We start from the raw sequence: 18,637 nt of genomic DNA, 5'->3' as shown, positions 1-18,637 counted from the left end.
GACAAAACCCCATCATCACAGCTGCTGCTCACCACACCTTCACTGTGTGTTGGGCATTTTACAGGTATGATTTGTGGCTCCAGTACCAGGAAGCAAGGTGCTTCTCTCTAGCTTACAGATAGGAAACTGAGATGTAAAGAGTGAAGTCACTTGCCTGGGGCATCCAGTCACCTTAGAGGCAGGCCAAATTCCAACCTGGTCTCTCTAAGCCAGAGCACCAGAAGACCCACCTGACCCCGCTGCTCCGGGCCACTAGGCACCTCCTGGTATTGGCAGGTCACAGGGCCCAACTATGGATCACACGGGAAAGTACCACAGGACCAAGACCCCTACAGTAACCCCCGGCCCTATTCCCAGGATCCCAAGGTGTTCCCAGCCCTGCAGGCCCCGGGGCCCCATTCTTAACCAATCTCACAAAGGCAGAATGAGCACTCTGTATACGTGGTTCACGAGGACTGTGCCAGGAAGCTCTTCTGACTTAAGAAGGGCAGGGGACTCAGAGGCAAATAGGCATGGGGTAGAACGCTGACTCTGTGATTCTGCAAGCTGAGATCTGAGGCTTGGCTTCCCTATCTGTAAAATGGGCTTCCAAGAGTATCAACCTCCCAGGGATGTGGTGAGCCCTGTGAGGCCACAGACGTGAAAGTTTATTATAAACTCTAAAGTGCCATATGCACATGAGTGATTAGTATTTTATTGTCTCGGCTTATGGGAATTCCCTCTGAAGTTGGGGAAGACTCAGAGTGTGCACAAAATAGGGAGGGAGACCAGGCAGGCCGGTGGAGATGCCACAATGCCAACATCCCTGGCAGGGGCTGAGGCCCAGGCCACCACCAGAGGGAAGGGCAGGGTCTTCTGCAGCTGAGGCTTGTCCATGTTACGGAAGGATCTTAGTCTGGCCTTTGTCCAGCATTCTTTTTCTCCCTCTGATGAGCTCACGCTGACTCTCAGCCCCTTCAGGTGGCATGTCAGGGCTTTTCTTAGCTAGTGCTTTTCACACTTTTTGATTACAGCTCATAGTGAGAACAATATTTTATAATCTAACACACATACATGAAAGAAAAGGATGCAGATGCAGGAGGTGGAAGGGAAGAGGGCAGAGGGGTCTTTACTTTCCCCATAGGGGACCACATTCCCTTGATATGAGGTCTCAGAGTTAGTGACCAGCCCAGCAGCCTCTTCCTTTGACCCTTCCTACACATGCGTAGCCTAAGCAGGTGACCCCCAATCTCTGGGCACATGGCCCATTGCCCTCTACCCACCTCTGTGGGTCCTATGTGGCAGGACACATAGGGGAGCTGGGAGACAGCAGGGTCTTTGAGCTTTCATTCTATCCTTGGACACAGTCCTTCTCTCAGATGCTTCCTTGTCCGGAGGGCTTTGCTCAACCTCTAGCTGCTGCCCCAGAGCATTCATCTCCTAGTGCAGCACAGCTGAGGGCTGGGGTGAGTTGGCAGGGGAGCAGCCTGAGGGATGCTCTTCCATCTGCTTTCAGAATGCATCTCCGGCAAGGACATCTTCAGCCCGGGGGTCTCCAGCCCAGGCACCTCCAGCTGGGACACCTCCAGGCCAGGCGTCTCCAGCCCATGCATCTCCAGCCCAAGCATCTCCAGCCCAGGCATCTCCAGGCCAGGCACCTCCAGCCCATGCATCTCCAGCCCGAGCATCTCCAGCCCGAGCATCTCCAGCCCATGCATCTCCAGCCCGAGCATCTCCAGCCCAGGCATCTCCAGCCCATGCATCTCCAGCCCGAGCATCTCCAGCCCAGGCATCTCCAGGCCAGGCACCTCCAGCCCGAGCATCTCCAGCCCGAGCATCTCCAACTCGGGCATCTCCAGCTCAGGCATCAGCTTCCAGGTCCTTGTCCAGCAGGTCCTCATCTGCCAGGTCAGCCTCTGTGGCAACCTCCCCAACCAGAGTGTACCTTGTTAGAGCAACACCAGTGGGGGCTGTACCCATCCGAACATCTCCTGCCAGGTCAGCACCAGCCTCCAGGGCCACCAGGGAGAGCCCAGGTAAGGGGGACACTGCAGGGAAGGCAAGAGAGATGGGAAGCAGCCCACGGGCAGGGAGTAACTGTCAGAGCCAGTGTGATCTGCTCCTCATAGCAGATAACAATGCGTAGGAGGGGAGGTAGGAGGGGTGGGCAGTGAGGGACTTGGGGGGAGAGGGAAAAAGGAAACATTATATGAAAACCTGAGACAGTGGAAAATTAGGAGCAGAAGGGGTAGGTGATAAGAAGCCAGGACCAACGAAGCAGCGTGTCACCTTGGAGTCTGCACAACCCAGGTCAGAGCGCTGATTTCAATAGCAAGGTCCCACGGTTAGTCACAGGGTTCTCTCCTTACACCATCCTGCGTGTCTGCGGAAGAAGCTGGGGTCTGCGGTGGGGCAAGGTCATGATCAGTGGGCCCATCTGTGGGTGGGGGAGGAAAAGGAGAGGTTCTGACCATGCGCGTACATCCATCCCCACCCTTCCAAATTGTGGGTTGCATTGTTCAGCTACTAGGGAGTCAGAGAGGTCGAATAGGCCTCGGGGACTGGGCACCCCAATGCTGCCCTGCTCCCATCCCAGAATTCAGACTGTCTCCACCACCACAATACACACGGGCCTGTATCATCCAGGATGACACCTGGCTTTGGAGGATCATGTGAAGTTTGGGGCCTATCCCACAGTCCTACCCTCTCTGGGGTGGGTGAGGTGCTTTGGTATCAGACCCACACTATTGGAATTCTTACTCTGCCACTAACTCACCAAGTAACCCTGGGCAAGTGATTTCACTTCCATGAACCTCAGTTTCCCCATCTATAAAATGAGCCTAATAAGACTCTGCTCATGAAGTTGCCGTGAGAATTAAGTGAGAGAACACAGGCAAAGTGCCTGGCTGGCCCAGAGAAGAACGCAGTAAAAGACGGCTACTGGTGCCAGGCAGGGTGAGCTCAGTTTCCACATTTTCAGATGGGACAAAATTCATTCGTTCATTCAATTGACTATGTGCCCCATAAAATCTCATTCCAACTTCTGGGGTGGAGTGGTCCTCACAGGGCCCTCCTGGGCCAGCCTTGTTTCCCCTCCCCTCTCTACCTCGTCAGACTCCTCTTCAGCCTCACCTTCCCCTGCTGCCACCCTGCTCCTAGGTACCAGCCTGCCCAAGTTCACCTGGCAGGAGGGCCAGAAGCGGCTGCCGCTCATCGGGTGCGTGCTCCTCCTCATCGCCCTGGTGGTGTCGCTCATCATCCTCTGTGAGTTGAATGGAGGGTGCAGGGGTGGGTTCTGGGCACCACTAGCAGAGTGGGACCCAGGGATGGGGGCAGGTGGGGGGGACAGGTGTGGGGACCACTCACTCACCTGGCTACTGTGTCCAGAGAGTGACACTCTTGCAAATGGCCTTGGACAGCGCTGCCTCTGGGCCCCTTTGGAGTATCCAGGTTAAGAGTGTGGAAGTCAGAAGAACCTGGGCTTGGGTCTCATCTGCACCACTTACTACGCAACTTACTTAGGCAAGTTAGTTAACCACCCTGAACTCAGTTTCTGCATCTTCTGATGAAACAAAATTCATTCATTCCTTCCATTGACATTGTGCTCCATAAGATCTCATTCCAACTTCACTAGATTATGAGGAATAAATAAGACAACAGCACAATTCCTGGAACAAAATCTAAAAATACTAGCTATTAAAAAACACACATGAAAACACTGATGGGAAAGTCTGTCAAGGATATTCAGTCAATGGGATGACATGCTCAGAGTTCAGGGGTTCAGGCCCCCTCAATCTCCCTGCCGTCTTCAGCAAAGATACCCAGGACACGTCCCAGAGCTCTCTGCCCAGGGGTCCCCTATGAGCCCAGCACAGTGGGAAACTTTAGGCATCACAAATGTGCATGTACATTATTCGGTCCTGTCCTCAGGAAGATTACAGTCTCCTGGGGGAATAGCTGGAAATTATGAAGGGCAAATGCATTTGAGTGTGACTGTGAGGAGGGGGTGACAGCTGTGTGGGGTGGATGCAGGGGATAGCTCCTTGTGGCTGTGGGACCAGATGAAGACCTGGAAGGTAGGACAGCAATTATGCCCAGCAGGGCATCCACACGGATGAGCAGCCACAGAAAATGTGGGAAGCCAGGTGGCAAGGACAGCATGGGGTAGAGGAAGGGACCTGTCTAACCAGAGTGGAGAATGCACAATCAGGGACCTGGGGCCATCTGTTTGGTTCATCAAGGCTGGGCCATGCTGTAGAGAGCTTTAAACCCCAGGCCAAAGAGTAAGGATTCTGCTAAAGAGGCAGCACCAGTGGTGAAGGGTGGAGTGGACCAGCACGTGGCAAGGCCTGCAGGCAGGGCTGTTGAAGGGGATTCTGAGGGAAGGGCAGTGTGCTGGCAGAGCAGGCGTCAGTGCCACGCAGACCCCAGCTCTGCCACCAACCAGCTGTGTTAATTCGACAAGTCTATTAACGTTCTGAGCCTCAGTTTCCCACCTGTCTGACCAGATGGTGTGGTCACTGTCACACTGCACATAAAGTCCTCAGCACAGTGCCTGCTGTGACTTGCTGCCCTGCCACCCCTACCTTTCCCACCACAGGGCACCCCGCTCCATGAAAGCCATGGGAATGACCCATGGAGGGACGAGATGGCACACACCAGTGGGCTCACAGAATAGAACTAAAGCTCTTGTCATAGTTTTGCAGCATTTCCTAAAGTCCCCAACAGCTCTGCCAGGGAGGCCTCTAGACTTCCAGGGCTAGGGAGGTGGCTTGACTTGTGCTGGTCACCGAGCAGTCACGTGGTGGGGTCAGGACCACAGCCTAGGCCTCCCGACTTCCACACAGCCTAGCGCCCTCTCCATTACACATCCACATGGGGCTCCGTGGGCACTCCAAGGGGGACCTCCTAGGGTTCCCCAGGGGTTCAGGGCCCAGGGTGTGGGAGGAGGGACCAGCCCAAGAGATTAGGAAGGATTTGTGTCTGGGCCTGGAAGGAGCAGTCACACACGGTGACGGAGAGCACTGTGGGCCCTGAAGGAAAAGCAAAGCGTGGGGCTGAGGAGCTGGTGGAGGAGGGGAGGCACCCGCGTCTGTGAGGCAGCCAAGGAGAGGTGCCTCCAGGCAGGAGGGCCCACAGCCCCTGGTTTGGAAAGAGATTGCTGCTAGAGAGGGAGGAAGTCGTGAAGCAGATTTGCACATATGGCTTGTGAAGCTGTTTTCTTTCAGCCCCAACTTGTATATGTGGGAATCGGCCACCTAGAATTGCTCATTGAATGAGAAGACATTTAAAGGCGTAAAGACGAGTCATGGGGAAAGAACCAAGCACAGGGGTGTCCCTCGTGCAGGAGAGAGGGAGAAGGAAAAAACCCAGAAGCTTCTGAGGCTGGAAGGATGGTCGCCTTTGAGAGCAGACAGACAGTGGTTGCATGTGTGACTGTGAGGACAGAAATTTATCTGCTGTGACCCTGTGGAGCACAGAGAACATGGGATGGCAGAGGGGTTCTGAGAGGGAGGCTCTGGGATACTGGAGGAATTGGTTTCTTTGGCCACTACATTGGCCAGCATGCAGGGAGGGGAGTTCCCAAGGTGATCCCCATCTCCACAGAGCTCTCTCTCTCTCCCTCTTTCTCTCTGTCTCTGGGTCGCTGGCTGCTCTAGTCTGTCCAGTGCTGCCTGCTTGAAGGAGCTTTCTGGAGCATTCCGGAGCATTCCTAAGCAGCCTTTCTCTCCATACAGACGGGGTACAAGAGCCCCAGAGTTCAAGAGGGATTGCAGGTCGGTGTCTCAGAACCCCCAGGACCTTGGGTTGCTCCGTGTCTCATCCCCGTGGGGCTGGCCGTGACCCAGCTGTCTGCTTCTTTTTCTCCAGTCCGCTTCTGGCGGGGCCACACAGGGATCAGGTATAAGGAGCAGAGGGAGAGCTGTCCCAAGCACGCTGTTCGCTGTGACGGGGTAGTGGACTGCATGCTGAAGAGTGATGAGCTGGGCTGCGGTAAGGGGGCTGGGCACAGGGAGCGTGTGCACGTGCGTGTGTGTTTGTGTGCGTGTGTTTGTGTGCGTGTGTTTGTGTGCCTGTGTGTATCTGTGTGTGTGTATGCATGTCTGTGTGTATATGTGTGTACACATGTCTGTATATGTGTGTGTGCACACGTGTGTGTGTTTGCGTGTGTGTGCGTGCATGCAATCCAGACCCATCAATTCCCTGTTCACTGGCTCTCATTTGAGCTGATACACAGTTTGTACCCATCTGTAGCACTCTGGTGACTTTGCCTCGGCTCTCTCCGTGCTAGGCATCCTGGGCTTCTGAGTACCTGTCGACCACCATGGCCCAGGCCACGGTCCTGCACTTTTCCCAGGCCTCAGCAAGGAGTGCTGTCAGGACAGGAGCTTCTCAGAGCCTGATTCAGCTCATCCCCCAGGAGCTTGATGCTTCCTAGCTACTGAGGACCTGCTCTGCCTTTTTTCTCGCCCTGCAGTGAGGTTTGACTGGGACAAGTCTCTGCTTAAAATCTACTCTGGGTCCTCCCATCAGTGGCTTCCCATCTGTAGCAGCAACTGGAATGACTCCTACTCAGAGAAGACCTGCCAGCAGCTGGGCTTCGAGAGGTAACCCCCAACTTTGCCCAGGGTCCAGGCTTCAGGTTCTTTGTAGGGTGTCTCAAGCACGTTGCAGAAACATCATGTTAAAAAGACCCCTGGGGACTGGCCTGATCTCACTAGCTTCGGACACCCTCCAGGTATTCAGAGTCAGCGTCCCTGAGATCCTATGAGTCCAGAGCAAATTGTTTTCATGAGGCCAAAATAATGATGTATAGATCTGCAATAGTATCAGATTCCTAGATGGTTCTTTGCATCAAAGCACCCTCACTTCCATTATCACATCCGATGATCGTGGTTGTGGCCCTGCGACTTGGGGAGGCATTTGGGCAGGTCTTTTCTTCTTATCTCTGGGACTAGAAGCTCAAGTTGTGCAAAGCCCTTCAATGGACATTGAGCTATAGCTATTGTGGCTTGAGCCAGACCTCATCAAATGGAGAATGAAATGGGGCAGGTGAGGCCGGCAAAATCCTAAGGATCTTTGGCTTTAAAGATTTTAAACCAATCAGGCAGTGCTAGTAGGTGAGCAATGACCTTCCACTTGAAGGAATGTCTGTTTTTCAGCCCAGGCACACTTCTCCATCCTCCCTCTTGGACTGAGTTTTCAAGCTGGATAGTTGTGCGGTTTGTCGGTATGTGTGAGGTTGTGAAGAGAAGAGTTTAAGATCTCACTGTGGGTTCTCTACAGAAGAAGCACTGAAAACACCTGGGATGGGGGGTTAGGATTTAGAACTGGTTCTCTACCCCACCTCAGCCTATCCAGATCCACGAAAGGGGGATCAGAGTGATCCAAATGAAAGACCATGGACATCTTTTATCCATGAGTTGTGTGGCCTTATGCAAGCCTGAACTTCCTTTGGGCATTCAGGTGTTTGAATGTCATTTACTCAAAGAGCATTCATTGAGCTTTTATTATGTGCTAGATACTGTGTAGTTCCTGGACACAAAGGAGTAAGACAGGAGCCCAGCCTTGAAGGACCTCTAGTGTGGCTCAGTGAGAGAGGCTTGAACCAATAACCACAGCACGATGTGATGTGTAATGATGAGGATATGTGTGAAGCGCTAAGGGCACATAATGGAGAGGGTGCCTGACTGCATTGGAGGGGAGAGTGGATAACGGAGGAATGGGCCCTCTGGGTAGAGGAGCAGCAGTGCAAAGTGTCAGGCCAGACCGTCACGCAGGGGTGTACCATGTTCTAGAAATATACATAAATTCCATGCAGAGAGTAGAACACATTAGAATCACCTGCCATGCTTATGAAAATGCACCTCGGAATCAGAATCTCTGGGATTAGGACTTAGAACCTGCTCAGCAAACTTCCCAAGGTGATTCTTAGGCACACTGTGGTCTGAGATCCAGTGGGCTTGCCCAGAGCTTCCCACGCTGTAATGTACAGATCAATAATCTGGGATTCTTTAAAATGCAGATTCAGATTCAGTAGGCCTGGGGGAATGCTGCTGCTGCTTGTTCACAGATCACAGTTTGGATAGAAAAGGGCTAGATTGGTGTTTCTCAAACTTGAGTGTGTATCCGTATCACTAGAGAACCTGTTAAAACAACGATCGCTGACCCACGCACAAGCTTCTGGTTCAGAAGCATTGCTAATATTAATAACTTCCCAGGTAATGCTAATGCTACCAGTCTACACTGTGAGAAATGCTGGGTAATGCATAGGGCTGAGGGTCTTCGGGGGATGGTTGGGGGCAATGGGGGCAGTAGTGGAATATGTGGGTGGGGCTGCATTTTGTTGGGCCTGGACTGCTGCCTGGAGGAGTTGGCCACCATTCAGACCATCACAGTCTGGTCTCTGTCAGCAGGGCTGGTGGGGCTCTAGGCCTGCTGGAGGACTTGGGGTGACTCTGTCTTCAGGGGTCTGATTCTTCTCCGTTCTCCTCCCTTGTAGTGCTTACCGGACAACTGAGATTGCCCACCGGGATTTTGCCAACAGCTTCTCAGTCTCAAGATACAACTCCACCATCCAGGAAAGCCTTCACAGGTATGGTGGGCAGGCAGGCTGTCTGTTTGTGAGCAGGGGAAGGAGTGGGTGGGAGGGGGTGTTTGAGTCAGGGAGCCCCCTTCACTGGCTTTTCTAGGATCCAGCCCCCAGGAGTCCACTGTGAGTGTTCAGGGACATCTCAGAAATAGTACTTATTCACCAAACTGCCTCCTGACTTAAAAATTCTTATCTGACACTCAGTGCTGAGAGCAACTAGAGACCAGGGTCGCCCCTGGGAGTTTACCTGGTCGTCAGAGGCAATTCATGAACCTTGGGACCGCCAGTTGGCCAGGTGTTTGGACTGAGAGCTGCTTCAAGGAGTGGACCGATTGGGGAGGGAGAAGCGTCACTGGGGTTGGGGACAGGGTAGAGGGGCAGCAGTAGGGGACTGCCAGGTGTAGGCATCAGGGATGGGGAGGGCCATGTGGGAAGCACTGGAAGTTTGGGGGTGCCCTGCCAGCTAGCATTGTTTACCCTGCAGAGGGGAGAGAAGCCAGTCTCCAACAGGAGTAATGATGAGGGAAGGGACGTGAATTCGCCGCATCTGGAGGCCTGCTCTGCTGGGTGGTTTCTGCATCTGCACTGAGGAACTATGTCAGAGGAGCACCGGGCCATCTGCTCAGTTGTGAAAAGATGCTGGGACAATGAAATCCTAAGTTCAAAGAACATGGATCTGGGCCAATGTCTGCAATCTGTCACGAGAAAGCTAGTAGTGGGCATGAGAGTGGAGATGATTTGTGCTAAGCCACTCCCATTCAGAGAAAGCACTAGAAGGGAGAATGTCCTACTGGGAAGGAGAAGCTTAGAATCTCCTTCTTCCTGTGCAAAGGGTAGTTTCCTTGAAAACGGATAGGAACTGAGCAGGAGTCAATCAGGAAGGCTTCTTGGAGGAGGTGGCTAATGTGCCCTTTTCCCGCTTTCTGTGTCTCCCCCTGCAGGTCGGAATGCCCTTCCCAGCGGTATATCTCTCTCCAGTGTTCCCGTAAGATGCTCTTCTTCTTGGATTGTGGCCAGTGTCACGTAGGAGTAAAGGGCAGAGGGGCAGGACTCCTCCAAGGGAGATATTTGGCACTGGGGTTCAAGTCAGGAACAGTGTCTTAGCCAGCAGGCCTGCTTCAGGGCTGGAGTCCCTGTAAGGCACTGGTGCAGCCCAGGATAACATTTCCCCTACTTCTGACTGGTAAGGGCTCAGCCCAGCAACCTCTTAGTCCAAGGAAGCTGCCTGAGTCTCCCATGCATCAGGGGAAGTGTATTCCTCCTATGTTTAGAAATAATAGAGACCCCTATTACAATGCTTGTCAATTCAGGGTTATGTTAGAACTGGTCTGCATTCCTGTGCTCCTAATGGCAGTCCTGGGACTTACCATCATAACCCCAATGCCTGGCACAGTGCCCAAAGCTTGGGACAATTAGAAAGCATTTGTCAAATCAATGAAAGAATGAGTGAAGGGGAAGAAAGAGGAACCTGCCTGGGGTCAAACTTCCCACTGAATGATCCCAGAAAGCCACCCCACCATGTGGTGGCTCTGCTCTCGCAGGAACTGCTGTGGTGTAACAGATAAGGGAGGAAAGCCCATCCATGGGAGGGTGGGTGCCCTTCAGGATGGGGCTGCCTGAGCCTGTCCTGGCCCTGGGAGCATGGCAGAGGCATCCTGATCAGGAACTTGGGAGAACCCTGGGAGAAGCAGGGTTCATGGTACATCTACTCCTTTCACACAGACTGTGGACTGAGGGCCATGACAGGGCGGATCGTGGGAGGGGCACTGACCTCGGAGAGCAAGTGGCCTTGGCAAGTGAGTCTGCACTTCGGCACCACCCACATCTGTGGAGGCACGCTCATTGACGCCCAGTGGGTGCTCACTGCCGCCCACTGCTTCTTTGTGTAAGTGCCTGAGAAGCAGGTGATTTGACACTGCCCAGGGTTGGGGACCGCCAGGAAGGGCTGACTGCCGGCTGATGTCTCTGGGTGTGAATCCAGCCCCCATGGACAGTTGACACTGTGTGGTTTGGGTGTTCACTTGGTCCTGAGTGTGTGGGTTGTGGGTGTTTGTTCTGAGCTAGGTCCAAGGATGAGAAAGTCCCACTGATGGCCCCGAGAGAGAGAGAGGCAAGCAGGAAGAGGGACTGGGGGCCTGCCCCTGAAGAACAGGGTGAAATGAAAAAAAGACTTTGGGTTTGTTGCTGCTTCCTGCAACTGGAACTCATAGCAGAGGAGCCCCCGTTATCCCAGAAATTGGGGGCTAGGGATTGCAGGGAGTGTACTGTATCCGCTTCTAACAGTCACCAGCTGGCCTAGTGTCTTTGGGGACCCACAGCCCAGGCTGGTGGGCAGCAAAGAGCTCTGAGACCAGGCCTCAGGGGCACTGGCCTCCCTAGTAATGAGTCTTCAGTGTGTCACTTCGTCCTGTCTGAATTTGCTGAGGGTAACAATACTGAGATCTTATCAGTACAAGCCCTTGACCCTGTTAGGTGAGTGAATCTGTGCCTCCTATCCCCAGCTCCAGCACCCTCTGCAGCTCTCAGGCTTGTCAGCATCTGTCAGTTCCTATCGAGGCCCCAGAGCTTCAGCATGACAGAAGTCAAAGGCTCTTGTTTGATCCTTGGTGGCTTGCAGAGGAGATAGTGGGGGGTGAGTGCCACACAGAGGTCTTACTCATCCTTTCCTCTTTATTACTCTAAGGTGTAGAGTTGCAAGCTCATAATTTTTGGGGGGCTTGGGCGATGGCTTTGGACTCCAGGGATAAGATGGAGGGAGTCCTCCAGAGGCCGTTTTATCCATGCTCCTGCCTCCAAGCTGGTCCTCTGGCAATGGCTCCTGTAGGTAGCAGAGGCTGCCAGTGAATGCTGCCATGCAGGTCCTGGACCACACTCCTTTGTGGCTCTTGCAGGACCCGGGAGAAGATCCTAGAGGGCTGGAAGGTGTACGCAGGCACCAGCAATCTGCACCAGCTGCCTGAGGCAGCCTCCATAGCCGAGATCATCATAAACAGCAACTACACCGATGAGCAGGACGACTATGACATCGCCCTCATGCGGCTGTCCAAGCCCCTGCCCCTGTCCGGTGAGCGAATCTGCACTCCCCCCACCTCTGCCCCCAGCCCCAGCACCCTCTGCAGCCCTTGACCTTGTCAGCATCTGTTAACTCATATCCGGCCCCCAAACCTTCAGCACGGCAGAAGTCAAAGACTTAAAGATCCCAACCTGGAGCATTTCTGTTTTATAATTGGGGAAACTGACACCCAAGGGTTATAAATAAGTTTGCTCCAAATGACACATCTCACATTACAAATCGATGACAGAGCCAGGGCTTGGGTACTGATCTTAATTAATAGATTGAATTCTTTCACTGGTATTAACTGAGCACCTAGGGGCCAAACACTGTGGGAGGCATTTTACACATGTGATTTCATTTACTCTTCACACTCAACCCTGTGGAGCAGGTAACTGTTATTATCTTCATTTGACATATGAGGAAATGGAGCTTTACAGAGAGATAATTACCCGAGGCCACAAGTAATAGGTGGTAGCTCCAGGATTAGAACTAGGTCGATCTGATTCTAAGCAATGCTCTCCACACCCGGCTCTAGGCTGGCAAATTGCTTAACTTGCAGTCGAGAATATAAGCTGAGTACACTTTCTTTTTTTTTTTGAGACGGAGTTCGCTCGTTACTCAGGCTGGAGTGCAATTGCATGATCTCGGCTCACCGCAACCTCCACCTCCTGGGTTCAAGCAATTCTCTCGCCTCAGCCTCCCGAGTAGCTGGGACTACAGGCGTGCACCACCATGCCCAGCTAATTTTTGTATTTTTAGTAGAGACAGGGTTTCGCCATGTTGACCAGGATGGTCTCAATCTCTTGACCTCGTGATCCACCTGCCTCAGCCTCCCAAAGTGCTGGGATTATAGGCATGAGCCACCTCGCCCAGCCACTGAGTACACTTTCAAACAACTAATTGCTATGACGTTGCTGCTAAGGACCAAATGAGGCTACACAAAGGAAATGCTGCAGAGGTTCTCAGAAGATTACTGTGAACAGGGGATGTCAAATAAGATTTCATTCATTCATTCATTCATCCATTCACTCATTTGTTCACTTATCAAATACTATGTGCCTACTATATGGTCAACCCTATAGCACAGTTGCAAATAGAAATAAAACAGGTGACATACACCAAGACGACCAGTAGAGGCCAATTATGCGATGTTTTGGGGGAGCTGGAGCTATGGTGGCATAGGCGGGAGCAGCTAATCATCCTGGCAGACTAGGGGAAGCTCAGCAGAGGAAGGATAGCCAAGGTGGGTCCTGAGAGGACTGGAGAAGACAAGTAAAGGGGGCTCAGGCAGGACCCTGAAGAATGGAGCCAGAGCTCTCTGGCATAAGCAGTCGTACAGGTGGAAAAGGGAAAAGGAATACTGGGATTTCGGGAAGCCTTGGAGGACTTTGGTTAGTCCAGCCATTCTCGTGCTCTGAGCCTGTGAGCTGGCGTTTCCTTGCACATTAATTATGGAGGCGGTGTCTATCATGAGACAGAGCAGTTAGATCATCAGAGTGGAGTGAGGAGGAGGATCCCTGGGAAGAGCTCGGATGGGCAGCGCTGGCCAAGAACCACGCCCACGCAGCGTCACACCCACTCGTAGCCACGCCCCCGCACGACACGCCTACCAGTCCTTCTGCAACTCCAGCCTTGTCTGTGGAGCCCAGGGCTGAGGTGAGGGATGCCCGCTGCTTCCTGCCCTGCCGCTCAGCACACAAGAAAGGCACAGCCTGCAGGACCAGAGCAGGCCTTCTCATTGTCAAACCCAGGCTGCATTTGGCTAAACATCCACATCTTACCTCTCACCCACCCCCCACCCCTTAATGTTATTTGGAATTCCAAAACAAATTACATAATTCCTAAAACCCGAATGAAGGCTATTCGCACATTGCATATGTTTTTCAAACGTAGTAGTCTCTCTCCGGGCTCTGATAGGCTTTTGGGCAGGAAGCAGGCCCTTAGTCTGAGAATCACAGCTCAGATACATGTAGTCCTGTGGCCAGAACATGTGTTCTGATTTTTCGTTTAGAAACCAGAACAGATTTTCTTAAACTCATTTGGCAGGTGGAACACTTAGAAGCCGCAGTACTTTCGCTTGTGAAAATTCACTGATAAATTTAAATCCCCCGTAAAAAACAGTGACAACACATAACAATGGATCATAAAACAGTGTCAGCCTGTTTTTAAAACTTTACATCTCAAAAAGGGACACAGTAAAGAAATTCTATTTTGCATTTTTGTTAATAATGCATGCTATTCCTTCATCTATTTTTTGTATATTCTCTAGCAGACAAAAAAATGGAGTAGACACCAATGTTTAAAGCCTAATTCCAATGTATGGGAGAAGAATTTAAAATCATCTTTCCCATCTACCCTTCCTGCCTTCTCTCTCTCTCTCTCTTTAAACATTTATTGAGCAGTTAATATGTGAGAGGCATTATCTACGGTGCAGAATACTGCAGTGAATATAATAAATGGTTGAGAATACTGCAAATATTCTATCAACTGATATTTTCCCCTTGCAAACTGGGGTTTTTTGGTCAATGCCCTGGTCCACCTGGGGACACCAGTCCTCAGAGCTTATGAAGTGATACGTAATGGCCACTTCTGAATATAATATTTCTGAGTGTGGGACCAAGTTAGCAGGGATTTTGTGGTCTGTGTCTCTAGGAATGTGTTTCCTGTTTGAAGAGATTTCTTACCTTGTGCTGGGCAAACATTTGGAGGGAGAGCACAGGCCCTGGGCAACCAGTGGGTACCCTCGCCAGACCAGGCTGGACATACCGCTGAGATGCCACAGTCATAATATCTGCGTCTTAGCCTGCTGCTATTCCTTGCTCTAATGGAAAGACGTGGAAGAGGCTCCATCAGGAGAGACTCTCTCAGTGGATAGAGACCCTCAGCTGCTCAGTATCAGCTTGTACAAGGGAACTTGCAAGGCTTCCACATCTGCCCACAGGGCAACCACTGAAACCAGAATGGCTTTGAGGACTCTGGTAGCCTCTGAAGGCTGATGGGTTATGATAAAGTGATCAAGTTTTGTGTCTGGTCAGTCTAAGGCTCTGGAGGATTCAGAACCACTCCAGGGGCAAGGATTAATGTTCTAGGAGCCCCCTCCTTGCCCCCAGAGTGCTTCTGCCCATTCTTCCTTCCCCCACTGAAAGTCTCAGCCTTGTTCCTTGACTGACATCTGGTTGTCTTGTTGCAGCTCACATCCACCCTGCCTGCCTCCCCATGCATGGACAGACCTTTAGTCTCAATGAGACCTGCTGGATCACAGGCTTTGGAAAGACCAGGGAGACAGATGGTAAGAGGCAAAGCTGCTTGGTTGCATGTGTGTGTTCATGTGCATGTGCATGTATACATGTGTGTATGTGTGTAAGCAATGTGTCTGGGTATACAGATGCGGGCCAATGTGGATGAGTTTGGTTATACAGATTCATGGGCCTGGGTGTGAATGTGTGTGTATACAGACATCTGCATATATGCCAGTGCAGTCACTGTGACAATGCCCGCCAGTCAAGACCACCTGGGAAAATGCTGTAGTTCAGTTCACTGCTCATTGCAATGAGAGAGAGAGAGCACACCATGGAGACTCATGCAGCCTCTCCACAACAGGGTGTCAGAGAGGCCTGCTCATAGGATTTGGGTGGCTTGGGGAGGGTTCGAAGACGTAGGACTTTTGTCTAAATTGGATGGTGTCAGGAAGCAGGGGTTACTCTATGATCAGGAACCTTAATAATCTTATCTAGGGCCCGGTGGCTCACACCTGTAGTCCCAGCACTTTGGGAGGCCAAGGTGGGCACATCGCTTGAGCCTAGGAGTTCAAGACTAGCCTGGGCAACATGGCGAAATCCTACCTCTACAAAAAAATAGAAAAATTAGCTGGGCATGGTGGTGTGTGCCTGTAGTCTCAGCTACTAGAGGGGCTGATGCAGGAGGATCATCTGAGCCTAGGGAGGTCGAGGCTACAGTGACCCATGATCGTGCCACTATACTCTAGCCTGGGCGACAGAGTGAACCCTGTCTCAAAAAAATTCTTATCTAGAAGCTCTAAGTGGTAAGGAAGCAGCAGTTACTCATATTGGCCAGGAGAGGGGGCTATTTGGTAGTGTTGTGGTTTGCACAGTGACCTTGGTTTTGTCTGGCCTTAAACAAGATGATAAAGTGGTCTTGTTTTCAAGTTATCCCAATCACAGAGCACCTAGCGCCTTGTCCTGTGAGATTGCTTACTTTGAGGAAGATGACCCCGCTGTTAGACTCAGGCCACTTCCACACATCAGGACTACTTTTCCCTCCCTCCGTGAGGCAGGGCGATACTGATCTGGGCACAGCCTTCTCGTCTTGACTCCATACCTGACTAGCTGTGTGACTGTGGGCAGGTCACTTCTCCAGCCCCAGGCTTCCCCACCTGTAAATAGATTAATGTCACCTGCTCTATTTAGGGCACGTAACTTCCAAAAACAAACAAAGCGATATGTCTGAGGGTGCTTTGAATGTAGGCAGGTGCTGTGCAACGTCAGGTAGCCTGATAGGCTTGTGAGTTTGTCTGTGTACATGGATGTCTCTGTCTCACATGCAGTGAGCTGTGTCTTGTGTGAGGCCGTGTGTGCCCATATGCCCTGGGTGTCCAGCCACAGAGGGCCTCCTTTGGGTCAGAGCCAGACACAGGCATGACACCCTCCATTCCCAGGAGGCTGTGAATCTGAGTCTTGGGGTGGCAGCTGGAAGGCCAGGAAGCTATCCAGAATCTCACTGGCTTCCCATCCTCTGTCTCCTCCACCCCCACTTCACTGAAGACAAGACATCCCCCTTCCTCCGGGAGGTGCAGGTCAACCTCATTGACTTCAAGAGATGCAATGACTACTTGGTCTATGACAGTTACCTTACCCCGAGAATGATGTGTGCTGGGGACCTTCGTGGGGGCAGAGACTCCTGCCAGGTGAGGGTGCCTGTGGGTGGGGCTCATGTCGCAGGACCCTGGGGATAGGGGAGGCTGAGGTGTTGGAGCCGGTGTCGGAATTGGGACCCCAGCCTTTCCTCCTCACAGACCACATGTCCCATCCTGCGCATGGGCCCCCTCTCCCCTGTAGGGAGACAGCGGGGGACCTCTTGTCTGCGAGCAGAACAACCGCTGGTACCTGGCAGGTGTCACCAGCTGGGGCACAGGCTGTGGCCAGAGAAACAAACCTGGTGTGTACACCAAAGTGACAGAAGTTCTTCCCTGGATTTACAGCAAGATGGAGGTAAGAGCCCTGCACCGGGTCACTGCACCCAGCAGCCTGGGGACTTCCTAACGGGGGACTCTGGAGGAGCACTCAGGCTTTCCCTGGGGTGTAGGCAGAGGTCCCCTCAGCACCCTACATTTGGGGCTGTTCAGGACAGGGTCAAATGTGATGCCTGGGATCAATCCCAGTCGCCTGTGCTTCTTTCCCGAGGGTGGCAAAGGGTGGGCCTGCAGGTCGGGCAGGCAGTTGCTGGGCAGATGTTCTCCCAGAAGTACTTTTTTTGTGTGTAAGCTTGCAATGGATGTTGAAAAAGTTTCAGTTTCTACAGGGGATTTTACGATAGTTTTTGATATCAAGCACTTATGCATGAGAACCGGCTCTTTATGGGCTTTCCCAGCTCTATTTGTCGGAGTCTTTTGGGGTTTTGTTGGTGTTGTCGTTGTCATTTTTTAAAAACACAAGTGACTCCATTTTGACTCTGACAAGTTTCACAGCTGTCACCAGAATTCTCCCCAAGAACTACAATTCTTTCCCTTTCCCACTTAAAATGTTTCTACAGCAGCTCACTACTATCATAAAAGATTATCAAGTAATGAAATAAAAAGTTATTTTGTATTTTTTGACTTGCTTTAACTGGTATCCAGCCTCAGAAGTCATTGCTCAGGTCAAACTGAACCACAAGCTCTTCAGTTTGTGCCTTGCCTTGCCCTTGGCCTTTGGAATACTTTATCCACCCTACAGAGTCCTCTCTCCCACTCCTACCCTCTCATCTTCCATTTTTCTTACCGAAGAACTCCGACTAATCTCTCAAAATCAGCCATTTACAATGCCTGGAATATCCTTGGCATTTACTATTTATTGTTATAAAAGGAGGATGAATGAATAAACAAATAAAAAGAATAAAGGGTGACCTAACCTCAGTGCCAGCCCCAGTGCCACTCTCTTCTCCCCAAGGATGACCGAGGTGTGAGCTCACACAGGCCACTGGTGGTGGAGTGACAGGAGGCCTCCTTCCACGGCAGGAATTTGGGCGTCAGAGAACAGGGATCTGCCTGCAACTCTGCTGACCCAGTTGAGACCCTGCCTTCTCTGGGCCTTCAGCCTTTAGCTGTAGAATAGGAGGTGCTCTGCAGCCTTCCCATTCTCTGCCTGGGGAACCAGGGAGACCTCGGATGGGGGAGCAGGGAAGACTCCGGAAATCCAGTGCAGAGAGGCCCTCCGAGCCTGCCTCCATCCTTTCCCTTTGCAGTCCTTCCTCAGAGAGGCAGTGCCAGGCGACAGCTGGGCTAAATTACAGACTCTGAATCCCAACCTTGGGCTTCTGTGCTCCCTGCCCACCTGGCCCACCCTCACCCTCTTCTCCTGTTCTATTTCTCAGAACGAGGTACGCTTCGGAAAATCCTAACCAGCTGGCCTGCTGCTCCACACAGCACTGGCTGCTGTGAAGACTCTGGTCACAGTGACTGGCCATGTGTGACATCATCTGGGCTAACGGTCACCAGGCACCGTTGGACTCACACCTCCACTGTCAGCTGCCTCTGTGTGTGTGTGTATGTGTGTATATGTGTGTGTGTGTGCGTGCATATGTGTGCATTACTGCTTTCCCACGTTTTTCAGAAACCAGCAGAGCTGTCAACTCTTCTAGAAATTCCAGGCTGGAAATTACCTGGAGACAAGAGCTTGAGCACCACGGACATTCCTACAGGGGTGTCCATAGATGGATGGAGGCGGTGAAGCCCAGAGCCCAAGGAAAGGCTTGAAATTCTGGCTTCTCTGACCCTCACTTACAGACTAGCCCAG

General features: G+C 52.0%; 1 protein-coding gene across 1 annotated transcript; it reads left to right on the top strand.

Moving 5' to 3' along the window:
• The first annotated feature begins 292 nt into the window (after positions 1 to 292).
• TMPRSS13 (transmembrane serine protease 13) lies at positions 293 to 18,352 on the top strand. The gene is made up of 14 exons (XM_064375287.1): positions 293 to 334; positions 1,496 to 1,633; positions 1,724 to 2,015; positions 3,139 to 3,243; positions 5,851 to 5,973; positions 6,458 to 6,587; positions 8,483 to 8,575; positions 9,514 to 9,557; positions 10,295 to 10,457; positions 11,464 to 11,636; positions 14,818 to 14,916; positions 16,409 to 16,551; positions 16,703 to 16,855; positions 18,216 to 18,352. Exons 1-14 carry the CDS (start codon positions 293 to 295, stop codon positions 18,240 to 18,242), a joined length of 1,725 nt encoding a protein of 574 aa, XP_064231357.1. The 3' UTR covers positions 18,243 to 18,352.
• Positions 18,353 to 18,637: the final 285 nt, after the last annotated feature.

Source organism: Aotus nancymaae, unplaced genomic scaffold, assembly GCF_030222135.1.
Source record: "Aotus nancymaae isolate 86718 unplaced genomic scaffold, 86718_ANA_hifiasm-v0.15.2.pri h1tg000012l, whole genome shotgun sequence".
NCBI classification, from domain to species: domain Eukaryota; kingdom Metazoa; phylum Chordata; class Mammalia; order Primates; family Aotidae; genus Aotus; species Aotus nancymaae.
Note: the sequence above shows the minus strand (reverse complement) of the source record. Positions and strands in the feature narration are given on the sequence as shown.

Bases quoted from the DNA above. Each gene is read 5' to 3' on its own strand.
- TMPRSS13 (XM_064375287.1), top strand. From the start codon at position 293: ATGGATCACACGGGAAAGTACCACAGGACCAAGACCCCTACA. The intron at 2,016-3,138 runs GTAAGGGGGACA...CCCTGCTCCTAG, and splicing joins GGCCACCAGGGAGAGCCCAG to GTACCAGCCTGCCCAAGTTC. The intron at 9,558-10,294 runs GTAAGATGCTCT...CCTTTCACACAG, and splicing joins TATCTCTCTCCAGTGTTCCC to ACTGTGGACTGAGGGCCATG.